Source organism: Apostichopus japonicus, chromosome 20 (assembly GCF_037975245.1).
Source record: "Apostichopus japonicus isolate 1M-3 chromosome 20, ASM3797524v1, whole genome shotgun sequence".
Classification (NCBI taxonomy): domain Eukaryota; kingdom Metazoa; phylum Echinodermata; class Holothuroidea; order Aspidochirotida; family Stichopodidae; genus Apostichopus; species Apostichopus japonicus.
In genome coordinates, this window is record NC_092580.1 from 11,715,661 (window position 1) to 11,730,369 (window position 14,709).

A 14,709-nucleotide genomic window follows, 5' to 3' on the forward strand; every position below is an offset into this window, starting at 1 on the left:
TAAACCTCAGGGGTGTCAGATCTCTGGCAACATGCCATCCAAGTAACTGCCCCTTTTCATAAATTTGGTAAAGCTTCCTTGCGGTAATAAAGAAACCCCTTGTCCGTTGTTGTGATGAAAACATTTTCCTTATTGGTTATTTAAAGAGTGCCCTTTTGTCGAAAAATTTATTAAAATTGAATAGTGATTAAAAGTACCCTGCTGTTGGTTCAAAATGAAGAAAAGAGTGACAGTCCCCTCCTGCTGACAATTATTAAAATACTTCTCGTGTGGAATGTGCAGATGGATCCACTATGTTCACAACTTTTGAGCTTACTTTGTCATTTCCCCAATTTTCCCACTTCACCCTTTGTTGTTACCCTCCTTACCCAGATTGAACCATCTTTCGCTGCACCTGCCATTTACACATTACTGTATTAGGCCATCAGCTGAAGCTCAAAATGTGGCTGTAAAATCAGTTTCGTTCCAGCAACACCGGGTCTAGACTTTTAATGCATTTTTGGGTAGTTTAATGCATCACAAACATTATATCAAAAGTTCTCCAAAAAATTTCCTGCAGTATTTTTGTAAGAAACCCTTGAAATTGGGTATATTATGTAGACATTACGTGCTACGATGCTATGTATTAGGAACACATGTGCTAACGATAGATTTGGTACAGTGGTGCATACATACCACTCTTTTCTTATATGTTAAATTACGACTGATATATTTTTTTTGTATCATAGTTGGGTCAGGGTTACAAGAATGGTGGAAGAGGATTCTGGTCTAAGGGTCAGTGAGGGTTGTTTTCAGGCATTACAAGTTGTGCCCCCCCCCCTCCATTTTCGCCAAAATGGTAAAAAATCACATTTTCAACTTTGAAATATGAAATACAATTTTTGCACATTATAACTTAAGGGTTTTAATTATAAAAATGTACCACTTTTAATAAACTCAGATATAATGCTTTGTAATAAATCAAATATTTTTAGATTTTCCCCCTATGTTATGAATGCATTTCGTCTGTGCATGTATGCGTAAATATACACATATAATGAAAAGTTCCTCTCCATAATTGTTACACTCCCCATCCAAACTGTTTTACAAATGCGACCCCCTCCCCCTCTACTTTACATGTAGCTAAATCCCTAGTTACAATGAGATGTACCAATGCCCCAAGACCAGTGAGCTATTTCTTTTGTATAAATCAATATATAAGTTGGCACACTAAGACGTCATGGCATATCGTAGATGTGAAATAAAGTTATAGTCGGTATATATCCGTTACCTTAGTACTCTTTCTACAGTCTTCTGCAAAACTAGGTACTTTCTCCTTGTTACTGAAACGACATGTTTATAATTCGTATTCCTGCAAAAAGAGTTTCCAAGGGAGTTAACGTATAAAAGAAAAGATCGACAAGGTTTCGAATGGTATTTTGAATAATAATAGTTCTATATTCTACAAATAATATGAATAATAAAGGTGAATGGTACAAATAAGTGAATAACGAAGACAGTTAACTTAAGCCCCAGATAGAAAGAAATAATGTATCTATTAAGACTGGGTCGATACACTCAATGGTGTAGTAGAGCTGGGCCTTTGCGATGATTCAAGATACAGGTTCTTCATCAAAAGGTGCGGCGCGGAATTAATAAGTGATTAAAAGTTCATCCAAGGACAGTTGTACTAGTCTTAACAGTATCCACTTTAATTCACTGCATGGAAGTCAGATATGGTATGGAAAAGGGAAAGTCTATTCCCTGGTAGAGGTGAAGATAATTAGATGAAATAAAAGTCACTAAAGACTTGAATATCCTTCAGTCAAAACTTGAACAGATGCACAGAACATATTAACAATATGAATAAAACAGGTAACGAAATGTTACGGCAAAACAATAAAGAACCGTGATATTGGAACAGGGTCAGGGGCGATGGTTCCCCAACAACAGTATATAAACCTTTGACTGGTTTCAGGACGCGGTATTTGCATCATCGTCATCAGTAAATGTAGTTGTGAATATGCAAGAGGTAAAGCATGCCCATAACACCCTCCTCCCCCCTCCCCTCCCCTCTCAAAAAAAAGTGTGATTTGAAGAAAATGTGGATATTTATCAAAGGTGTCTGGTAGGTAGGGTAATCTACGTAAAACTACTAATAGCTAAAATGAATATATGAATAAGATCATGTTTTCTGGTTCCTTTAAACTCTGGGGAACAAAATAATGACAACATGACTTTGAAAAAGTTAACCCTCTTCACAAACTTCAAACTTGATTAAAATTTCAGACTAAGATATCAAGATTTAACACCATCACAGTTCATCCTCCAAATCATCTTCCCCTGCATCAACAATCTCAACATCTTCTTGGAAGTTGCTGCAATTTCTATATTTACATAGGTCTGTACACGGTAGTTGTGCATTCATTCAGGAACATCTTCCTTTAAGACATTTGCCGACTCTACAGCTACTGCTGACACACTGAAGCAAAACATCTGGGTCAGGTGGCTTCGTCATCCAAGTGATTATAAGGTAATCATTTTCAAGTTTCCATCCATGTCCCTCTGGTGAGAGTGCATCAATCCTTTGCTGCAATGTCCTACTGTGAATAGCAGCCTGGTTGGTGCAGCGCTTAACATGCTGGATCAGAGCATCTTTTGTTGGTGGTAAACTCTGCCCTGAGGAGGAGATGAACAGAACACCTTGTACCATGAAATTTGATATTTTTGAGTCTCACATTTTATGATGGGGTACCAATATAATTACAATTCAGCTAGAAATATGTTGCAAATTACTTTAATAATTTCAATGGAAAGATTAACCTGATATTGCATCTCAAAGCGTTTAGAGAATTTTTAAATTTTCCTTGGGGGAGGACCCCCAAAAGTCCTAAATCCACCCCTGAACACTCAATGAACCACACATTGGAGAGAGAGTACTTTACCTTTCAAGATCTGTATGTCTTCCTTGTCAAGAATTGTATCTAGTTTCTTCAACATAGAGAGTGGTACCTCACTTCAATGGCAACACGGTCTTTTCCTCTAATATTCATAAAATCTGGGCTCATCTTTTTTCCGCTCTGCTGCTTGTCGAAGCAATACCTTAATAAAATGAAATAAAAAAAGCAAATTGTTTTGCATTTTCTGTTGATCAAAATGTAAGTTTGAACAAATAAGAACTAAGACAATTTTATTTATATACCATGTGATCTGCTCATCTTCTATGGACAAACAAAGACACATTCAAATTTTGCAAACCAGTGTCATGCAAAAAAGAATTAAAACAGGCTTTTTTTGACAAAGTACATTATCTCTTAATGTTATGGTTTAAATTATACAATGGTAGATTATATCTGTTACTAATAATAAAGGAGACAGATACTTGTTCATTTTGGTAAAGCTAGACAGGCTGACCATAAGACCTTGCAAACCTAACCTTATTGCACCTTTGTTACACTTATTTTTCTAACTAATACAATATCTCTATCATTCAAATAAAGGGCCACAGTAAGAAAACTATGAAGCCTGTATTTAACACTTAGGCTAGTGCCCAGATGGAGAATTTGAAACAAATTTCCGTTCCTACCACCATATAACAAAACAAATCAGATGACCATGCCAATAATTATATTATGTTCAGGTCCAACACTGTGCCCTTTGACTTGGATTATATCCCTTAAGAGCTACTGATCTTGCATTATGCAACTTCTCTTAACACTTCAACTATGCCACAGAAGTACAAGTAGAGTCGTGTAGTATGCTTAGGCTTACCTCCATCGAAAGTCTCTGCCTGCTGCAGCTTGTCCCGTTTGCAACGCCTAGTAATGCATTGTTTCTTTTCCCACATATAATAAATTGAACAGGCAATACACCAGAGCTTCTGCTTGGTTTCCTCGATCTTTTCCGTCAATTCTTCGTTTAAAATCATATGGGGTCTCCTCTGGAACTGTCCGTTTTCTTGCAGCAATGTGCTTGCTATCAATGAACAGCCTGTAACACTTATCGTGGAACCCCATCATACTATGCTGTTGAACACACGCTTGATCGTAGTAGGCCATGGAGTAATCAGTAGTACGGCGATATCACTGTCTCCGCCGCTGAGATTAAGCCAATCTTTAGCGCAGGAAGTAACTTTAGTCCATCGTTTATTCGTCAGTGCCTTGAATGCTTCAAATTTTACAGATTCAATGTGCACTGAGCACTGTAGATTTCCGTGTGTCGGAGACTGACTAGCGCCCGTGGGAGCCGCCATGTTTGTTGTTTTCTACAAAGATTGCACACAGAACTCATGGCTCATTGGACAATTCATATCACATGGTACAGATATCTCACTGGCGCACAACTTTTGAACGTAAAACGGCAAGTTTCTTAACATACGCAATAAAAAATATAGTTCGATCTTTCGAGCGGAATTGCAAAAAAACTGCAGGAAAGTACATGGAGAACTTTTGGATCATTAATCTTAATTAATTTATGTATTCAATGCTGTAGAGAAATTTTAGACCCGCAGTTGCTGGAACGAAACAAGCGAATTTCGACCTTCAGCTGATGGCCTATATGTGGTTTTAACGTTTTAACGTTTAATTCTCCTAATGGACATCATCACAGCTGCCAATGTACTATATATTTTGTGTTATAATTGATCTCGACAGGTTAGTTATACAAAGCCGTAATGGGCGTCACTTGGTAACGCCCGGCCAATACATACACATCGCTTTTCTCGAGTGTATGTGTGTGTCTGTATCGATCAGATCCAATCAATATTAATCTTTTGCTGGTGGTTATTTCGTCCTCGTCCGGGTTGGTAAGACAGTTATGAAGGATTAAGTAAATAAAGGCCAAGATACATTTGACCATTTGTTGGTCTGGTGTACGAGAAATGAAAGACACAACAATGGAAGGGGAAAGGAATAAGTGATCGAGCGAGTTTATATTATCGAAAAAACACAAGTTAAAATAAAGTTTCAACTGTTTGTTTCAACAAGTTTCAACTCGTAGCAATCCTTGAAGGATAAAGACAAGAGAAGTCCTTGCCAGATGCTCATTAATTTTAACGTACTTTACGAACGTAGGCCTACTAAAAAAAAATGTCTGAATAGCTCAAAAGTACATAGCATTGTGACGAAATTCGACAGTGATCTAGTTTCGTATATAACCCTCAAGTTTCCATACAAGTGAGTTGAATTAGCGAAATCGAACAACTTTCCGGTCAGTTTCCAAAGTCTCTGGTACTCTATAATAGTATAATAGCCTAAACTTTCGGACTAATTGTGCCATTGAAAGCTTTTGCTCTCCTTTACCCCCATATTTTTTGCTGATGTTGTGGTTGACACATCTCGTTTACTGTGTTCAATGTTTTAGGCGTCACCGACTGGAAGACGCTTGACTAAGCATTCTCTTGTGGCGATTAAGTTGTTATATAAAACCTCATTAATATGGACGTCTCAGTGAAGTGTTCGTAACAAGTTAAACAATCGATAATACAACTGATCAAAATAAGAGAATGTGACGAAACTTTGCGATGGTTGTCGAGGTGATGTGAAACAAAAGAAATAATTGCAACGTTCGGGGATGCACACGGTTACCTAACGCCTCCTAAGGTCGCACCAATGTGGATACAATGCTTAGTAGTAATATTCATGATGCATGGTTTGTAATACTAGTAGTAAACAGATGATATATGTTTTGGGGAATATTTTTCATTGATTTCTTGATCTGTAGGTGGAATGCACATCTAACATACTCACCCATAACTCACCGCAAATGCTCACGAAAAATTGTCTCATTATGTCACAGCTCAGGCACAGTAACAAGATTGATTGAGGGAGGGGAAGGTAAAGTCAATTCCCTTGTAGGGGGTCTGGGGCTAATGCCAATCAGTTATTTGGCCTACAGGTAATTATGAATGGAAAAGGTCGGCATTTTTTGGAATCGTGAAAAATGAAAATAAACACTTGGTTTTAACAAGCTTAACAAGCAAAGTAGAGTACATATACACCTTAACACTGAATGAATGAGAAAAATGAAAAATCAGTTATGGTTTTGTTTATTTTAAAAGAGACCATGTAAAGACCTCTGTACACTCAAGGCATGTTTATGTACAAATATTTGCATACAAACTTTCACACACAACCATGTGAAGCCAATTGAAAGTGAACCGAAGAGAAAAAGAATACAAATAACTTTAAGGAATCAAAATCATACACAACTGTCTTATTCAAAGTACAGAAATATATACTCAATAAGACACATGTGGCAGGCATACCATCAAGGTTTATTCAACAAGCCCCCACTCTAGTTTAAAGGAGCATACTACATGTGAAATTAATTCCAAGATTGAAGGCATCAGTTTCACATTACAGATTTATTTGAAAGGTTTATGCAAAGGGGAAATAACACTCTTAATAATCTCATAATCCTGACCTGTATTCTGGTCAAATGTTTTGCATTTTACTGTACATTCCGTAACAGATTATTCAGATGAAACAAGGAAAAACAATATCAATACATTCCCTACAGCAAGCCCACTTCTTCGATCTACGTAACATGCTCCTTTAAAATCATAATAAAAATAAGAATAAATATAGCTTACAAGTTATTAAGATTCACACTAACACTTTGCATTGACTTTTAAAGCCATTGCATGGATGGTCTTTTATGCAGATATGTTAGTGTGAGGACGGTTTTAAACTCAAAAGCTCATTTTCGAAAGACTTAGCCAAAAATCAACTTTTTATGCTATTAACATTCGAAAATTTAATATCGTAACCTCCTAGAGGTGGAGTATCGTCTACTTCAAATCTTGGATTATATACAGAGTACTAGCCATAACGACCCCACCCCCTTTCCTAACCCTTTTCCCATTGTTACCACCCCTACAATTTACCTCTCTCCTCAATTGGGCTACTTGGATATTCTGCATTAACTAGCAGCATCTTCAGATATGACAAAGCTTCAAATTTTGGCCAAGCAACGACAGCAGAAACAATATCAAATCATAAATAATAAGTTTATTAGTAATTATTATCAATAACCTGGGTATAGATGGATCAAACAAATACAACTACATTTGTGCTGTATTACCACTTGTATGCTTATGTGTTCACAGTGAGCCCATTTATAACAATGTTCAGTAAGGCTATGGAATACAATCTAGCTAACTGCTATCAACTTTTATTTTAACATTTATGCTTCTTTCCACATAATATAAAGTAAGCATAATTTTTGAAGATAATCAATCTCCACTGAGATGGTTAAATGACAAAAAAAAAGAAAAAAAGTGGACTTTCCAAAATTTATGTCATTACAGATATTACACAGTAGAACTTTTTTAATTTCCAAAATGTGCTAAATCTGCAGAAATATAATTAATTTTAAGGAGTATATTGCTTTGGTTGGCCCCCTCACAAAGAGGGTGCATTCAAATATGTAAAGAGGCATAATGGCCATCTCACAGTCACAGCATTCACTTCAAACTTGTGCTACACATATACAAAAAAAATGGGCAAGCAGGCACGAAAAGCATCTGAAAAAATATTCAAGAATAGCATTTCTTATCTTTCTTAATAATATTCTTACAAAATCAAGAGTTTGGTATCTACAAATTGTTCATTAAAATACACCCATTCTCATTCTTGGCTTATTCTTTCACTATTTACTCCATTTTTTCCCCCTCCCCCATTCCAATCTGTCTTGAAACTGCTTTTCATATACACGTTACAGATGATTGTGTCTTTCAACAGCTTGGCAAAGCTTCTGTCATGAAGTCTATTCATTAATCTTACAACATAAACATATTTCAAACACCTAACTGGGCCAAGTGGTTCCAGTGGATGCACAAACTACAATACTGTTATCACTTACGTCAGCCTACTTTCAGTTTGCCGCCTTTTGCGTGCTTACGTGTTACACACCCATCGAAATGGTGTACCGATTGAACTGTTATCAAAAAAACTTGAACCCACCTACAGCCACACAGTGGAAAGGCAACTTGACACACAGCTTTCATATATTTCTTGGCCTTACGGTGTCATTAGTGTATAGCGAATGCAAAGGGGAGTAAAAAAACATTGGCTGGCTGAACAAAGTCAGGCCATGGTTAAAACTAAAAATGCATAAAATATCAAATTATTGTGAGATATATGTGAGTGGCTACTTTTAGCAACCTCCAGCATGTATACGCATGAATGTGCACCGTAACTTTGTAAAAAATTGTAAAATTTGACTATTTTGAATATGTCAATGAAGAACAAAAGGAGTAAATACAACACCCCAAGTCAAGAAAATATTCCACAATAGGAAAGCTCTTTAGCATCTCAGCATGAGCTTGATTTGATTGCCTTCACTACCCTACATAAATTTGCAGCCAAGATAATCTGATATTGACACTAAATATTAAAATACACAAAGGTACTACTACTATTGTATGCACTATGCGGTGGATGAAAGAATGCACTGACTGTAATACAACATACTATAACAGTGAGAATTGCTAGCAGTTGTACTACTTACTTACATACATGTATTGTACTAATACATGTACACATGTGCGGTACAGTATGTTTACTTTACACTACAACCGACCGTTTAGTCACCATGTGTGCAGATTTGTGCAGGCAGTGAGTGTATGTAGCTTAGAATACAGTCAATTGTAACCTTACAGGGCGGCAGTACAGGGCAATTTTGAGCAACAATAGAATCCAATAAACTGAACCGATTCTTACGAACAAAAAAAAAACCCCCAAACATACTCCCACACTACAGTTTCAATGGCAGCTTGACTTATAATAATAGAGCTGGAAAACTATTCAAGTTTGCTGACTTGTGGTCTGTGATGCTTATTACATCCATAGGACAAATGACAACCACGGACTTACTGACATACAATACTTGTATATAGATGACAACAGGAACTGATTTGTCTGAACTGTACACTGTACTTATAAGCATGGCAGTAACTCAGTACAGGTGGCAGTTAATGTATATATGTACAGGCTTTGGGAGAATACAATATTACACAGTGACTGTGCCATAGTCTGTTGTGATAAATAACATATATTGTACCTGTACACAGACTACAAAGGTGATGAAGAGAGGCAGCAGTGGACAAAATTCTCCTTCATGTTTATGTTCTGGTACTGAAAAATTGAGACGCCTTTGGCAATTAGAATCAGAGTACACACCATGTATGTTTTTCTACAGTGGCAGTGCATTTAACACTACTGCACATAACAAGCTACAGGTAGCAATCTTAATAAATACTTCAAAACCAGTGACCACTGTACCATAGCAATACATGAATGAAGCTAAAACAAGAAAAGTTTTCTTTTCCACACAAATGTGCAAACTTCATTTGTTGCTGAAGACTGGTGTCAAATAAAGTAGTCCCTCCTATGATGAGAATCAATTCATCTTCAGTACCTTGATATATATTCATTCTACTATTGTAACATCGAGTGCACAAAATTGCAGTTGCCCACTTTCCCCCCAAGACTTGAGGTTACTGTACTGTGTATGAACTGCAGCTTTTGTGTCGACTTAAGAGCTCAACACTCAAGAATATATTTTAAGTCAGATTTACACACCAAATTTCACAAATGATTATGAATATGGACATAAGCTACTATATTAAAATGGTGTCAAGTGTTACAGAATCTCCAGTGGGACTGACTTGCAGGGGGAAACCTGGAGATTCCATTATAAGTTACACAGCACAGTGATTCAGTGATGACTGCACAGTATATATCCTACACAGTACACAGCCAATCATACAGAATGTGATCTTGCATTAATAGTATTATCTGATGTACACTGATTCCACTTGACCCTGGCACTATCAATTACTGTATGTGTGCGGTTTAACACAACACGTTTCATTATGATAATGGCATTGCATCATGCAAAAGAACATGTTAAATGTACGGTAGGCCTGGGGTTGAAACCTACACTTTATGGGGGTTAGGACTTTTGACCAGAGGGTGGAGAACTAGGAAATAGTAGGAAAATTAAAAAGATTAACACATTTTTCTGAACTGAGGTTAAACAAACTTCTTGCAAGTTCATCAAAGCAACTTGATCACAAGGTCATGTAAATAACTTGAAACCACCAAACTGGTGTGCTAATATTTGCCTACTGTCGATGTTAAAACACATCACCAACGTCACAATATCATCAAGAAGAAAAGCATTTTCATTTTGATGAAAACCCTCTGAGAGCAATTAATTGATTTATTTAAACACTTTAGGGGGGTTCTGAGACTAATCACAATGCATTGCCCAGTGCTGACCCTACATGAGTCATAACTTGGGATGAAAACAAAGACATGCCAGTCCATGGAATGGTGTATGACAGTTACCTGCATACAGTTCTTTCATGTCAAACTGTGTGTTTCCCATGAACACTAAATGTTAGCCTAATTTACAGATAAAGAGTAAAATGCTTAAAAAGATGTTCTCAAAATCTGTGCTAAAAATTTGTTTACAAAGTTGAAACATGGACATAATGCTTTAGAAAACTGTCCATCAATGCTTTCTATAAACAACCATTTCAGACACAACTTGATCTGTTAATATCTTCCTGGCAGAACAGCCTGGGTAAAAGGTTTAAATTATGGTTTAAGATGTCAACATATTAAAAAATAAAGCCTCAAGGAATGCAAATCAGACAGCATGAAAGTTTTTGTTTAAAATTTTATGTGCACTGGCATATTTAACCGGCAATATTATTTTCTGTTAGCATCTTGGATAATCAACTTATCTTTGGTCAGATTGACAATGTTCACTTGTGTTACGTTACAATCTTAGGCAATACTGTCCGTTGAGATACCTCTGCTTGCTGCCTCGTTTTCCCACTGTGAACAGCACCGGTTGGAGGGAGTTTACCTACTGTGGACGATCCGTGACGTTTATGTTTAGCCGAGGCAGTGTTCTGGGTTTCGGCTGGTGGCTTAGGAAGTCGTCTCCTCAGCCAGGCATGCCTGAGAGCCTGACTTGGAGTCATTCTGGTCTGTGGTTCCCACTCTAAGCACCTCTTGAGAAAGTCCAAAAACAGAGCATCCTCACAGCCTTTGAGGGCCTTCACCATATCCTTACTTCCTGGTGGGCCTCTGACCTTACCCCTCCGCGACCTCCCACCGTTCAAGATGGTTGTGCCATCTGGGAGTGTTGTGACAGTGCAATAGCGCGGTTGACCCTTAGAATTAATGAAATTCTTTGCCCTTTTAGACTGATCTAGCAGGCCTTGAGAGGGCATCCCAAGTACTTCAATCATGCAAGCGAGTTGATCTCCCTCATCCTCACCAGGTAGAAGAGGATATCCAGTCAATAACTCCGCTAAGATGCAACCTAAGCTCCACATATCTATAGGCATACCATATTTTCCTCCAAGGATAACTTCTGGTGCTCGATAAAATCGGCTTTGAATGTATGTGTAAATCCGCTGATGTTCATAACAACTGGATCCAAAATCAATCACTTTGATACCACTTCTTCCTTGTTGCTTCAAAAGAATATTCTCTGGCTTCAAATCACAATGAATAATCCTATTGCGATGGAGGGCATCAAGGCACTGTAGTAAGGAATGTGCAAATTTTCTGACCAGTTGTAAGCTAAATCCTTGAAATTTGTTCTTCTTGATGAGCTCGTAGAGATTCATACTAAGGAGCTCGAAGGTTATACAAGTGTGGCTGCGGAATGTAAAACTATCCACGATATGTATGATATTCATGTTGTTGTCTTTGTCCTGCTTTCTGAGATGTTCCAAAATCCTGATCTCTTCCTGTGCCTGACGATGGAAGCGTTTCTCATTTCGAACCATTTTCAGAGCAACATGTTGGTTCGTTTTATGGTCATATGCCTTCACAACTTGTCCAAAACTTCCCTTTCCAAGAATTTTTAGAACTTCATATCGATATCCTACATGGTCGTGCTGTACATGATTGTATGAGCACTGTTCATCGTCATATCCACAGTTGTTTGGACCACCAATTACACCATTCCTCTTTTTAGCATTTGGTCCAACAAACCAAATATCTGGATAGTTAAAAATTTCATGATGCTCATAAGATGTTAACTTGTGCATATAAAGTTTCATAGCACCTTCAGCAGTCATTGGTAGAGATTTGGTTTTTGCTGAGCCTCCTTTGGATCCATTGCTATTTGGTCTAACATTTGGGAGGGTTTGATTAGTGGTGTTTGCAGCATGATCATTTATTGCCTGCGATTTGTTGAAATTCGTTGCTACCTGCCTCTTATAATTATGATTGTCATCTGTTTCGTAAAGCTGCTGAACTTGCACTCCATTTGGCATGTTTTCGTTTCCTTTGCTCTTCGATCCTAAAGTGTGTGTCTTTATTGGTGGTAATTCAACATGGTTAGTAATAGCAGCGCGTGCTGTTGTGTCCGTTAGATGTTGTGTGTAAAGGTTAGCCTCACCTGTTGTCAAAGAACGAGTCCTAGATCCCTGAAGATTCGGCTTTCTGGAGTAGGAATCCACCATTGAATCAACCATGTTGAATCTCTAAAATTCCTTTTCGAATTGCAGCTGATTAATGAGTTTGATCTACAGGTAAATCCCACATAATTGACAACGTGTTCTAGATACTGATGTTACTTCGAAATCGTTGACCTAAGAAGTGCGGTATTCAAGATGGCCGATATGGAAACAGTACACAGTGGAATGCAGGCAGAGTTGCTATGGTGATACGCTTCAGTAAGCTTTGCAAGATGTTTAGCGATAGTCCTGACGTGTCCGTCATGTGATAACGGTCAACGAATGGCGAACGTCTTCATCTCTGCTCTAGGTAACTTCTGAATAATTAAATAGTAACTCGGGCGCTTAGTAACTACTTTGCCCAGACAAATAACAAATAAACAGGGAGTTGCCACAAGAGATGAGTCAAAGACCCCAGAACACGTAATATTAGCTCATTCAACGTAGAAACAATTGGCTTTGTTGTCATGAAACAAGGATGGCTACCGTCGTTGAATGATTATGAGAACAGGTAGCCATAAGGAATATAGTTAAAGGGAGGAGATTGTGGAGGGTGGGATGTAGCGTAAGGTCCAACATTCGGAGGTAGGGATCGATGGGGAAGGGGAAGAGAACACATACTTCCAAGTGCAGTGGGGCAAGTGAATTTGTTCGTCGGCAAACCGAAATGAACTCTACATTCTGTACCACAAATTCCACTGAGAATTTAAAGGTTTTCGACAAAGAAACTTTTGCATTGCTACTTTTTTTTAAATAAGCTTTCAACAAAGGGCACTTTATTCTGATAACAGTTTTTGTAAGTGTCAACGAAAGGGCAGTTTTTAAATAACGAAAGGATACTCGTTCATTACAAAAGTGGAAATGGGACTTCTTATTTCACAAAAAGGATCACTTCAAATTTATGAACTAAGAATTTTACCAAAATGGGGATCGTACCCCGACCCTTTTGAGGGAGCTGCATCAGAAATCGTAGTTTAAGCTTGCATTATATACTCAGGATACTATTCCGCTATCAAGTTTAGCTTTAGTAAAGGAGAGAAAAATTCCCACGATGATATGCCTATACACTCTCTCCCCTTGGAAGTTACGTCGTCTGCGCGTGGGTGTTTAGAAGTTCCCTAAAGTAAACAAACTCATCTATGATCAATGGGCACGTACCTAGTAACCAGCAACCACAACTTTGTAACCGAGGAGGTACCCCTTGTACAACCTCCTTGGCAAACGAGACTAAAATTGAGGGTCTACTTATGCAGTCTAGTGACTGTATGCTGAAACCTTGACGGAGGGGAGCCTGGGGTATTGTCCATTTAGTGATTTAGTATTTAATAAGCATCAAAACTTTAACCACACTCCGTTTAAAACTTCACCATCCGGCTGATGATAGCAGTGAGCAAACGTTTTGCTTCGGTTAAAAATCTTAAGATAAAACGGAGTATTGTGTATAAAGAATGTAGACCACACTAACAATCGTAAGATTTCAAAGACAGCTTACGAAATTAGATTACCAGTAAAATCATATTCTGTGTTTGTGCGCAGACCGGCATGGTCGTAGTGGTAAATTGGTAATTTACCGAAGAACTAGACCACTGGCCTACTTTGGGGGCAGAAAATTGTTATAATTCCTGTAACAGTGAATGCTAGGTCAGGATCGAAAGATGTGAAGAAGAATTACATACGTTACCAAGGATATCAAACTTAGAATTGGACGTGAGCTTATTATGAGCACAAAACACGAGGATTTTGCTGCAACTTATGTGGGCATGGGAATTGCTGCAAGCTAAAATCATATATCCTCAGGACAACATATTATCATATATAACATTATAATATGTTGGCTCTCTAGTGGATAAGCAGTTTGCTAACAGTTTTATTTTATTTTTTATTTTCATATATAACATTCGCAGTTCCTCGTTTTTCCCCCAATTTATCTCGATTTTTTTATTTTTTTTTATGATTCCCAGTCTCAACTATATGTAGTTTATGTGGAGACTACGAGCCTTTTAAAGGTCTTCAGTATTGCCCCCCCCAATGATCCCCCCAAAAAAAATTGGCGAGACATTTCAAAAATGGAAAGATTATATTGTTAAGTCTATTGATTAATCATTTCGGAAAAAATTGCAACTCCTTTTCAATAATTGCCTCTGGTGACACTCCTTTTGATAATGTTTAATAAACAGAGTTTGCAAAAGCTGCCATCATACAATATTCAAAAGTATTCAAAGAAGCTATTCCGACATTTT

General features: G+C 37.6%; 1 protein-coding gene and 1 long non-coding RNA gene across 2 annotated transcripts; both read right to left on the minus strand.

The window, feature by feature from the left end:
• Positions 1-1,404: 1,404 nt before the first annotated feature.
• On the minus strand, positions 1,405-4,538 carry LOC139961253 (uncharacterized). Its single transcript, XR_011790793.1, has 3 exons — positions 3,751-4,538; positions 2,925-3,081; positions 1,405-2,653 (listed from the first exon to the last, which is right to left on the minus strand). It is a non-coding gene; the product is annotated as an uncharacterized lncRNA (long non-coding RNA).
• Positions 4,539-6,009: 1,471 nt separating this feature from the next.
• LOC139960975 (dual specificity tyrosine-phosphorylation-regulated kinase 2-like) lies at positions 6,010-12,797 on the minus strand. Its single transcript, XM_071959719.1, has one exon. The coding sequence runs from the start codon at positions 12,485-12,487 to the stop codon at positions 10,766-10,768; it is 1,722 nt and encodes a 573-aa protein (XP_071815820.1). The 5' UTR covers positions 12,488-12,797; the 3' UTR covers positions 6,010-10,765.
• Positions 12,798-14,709: the final 1,912 nt, after the last annotated feature.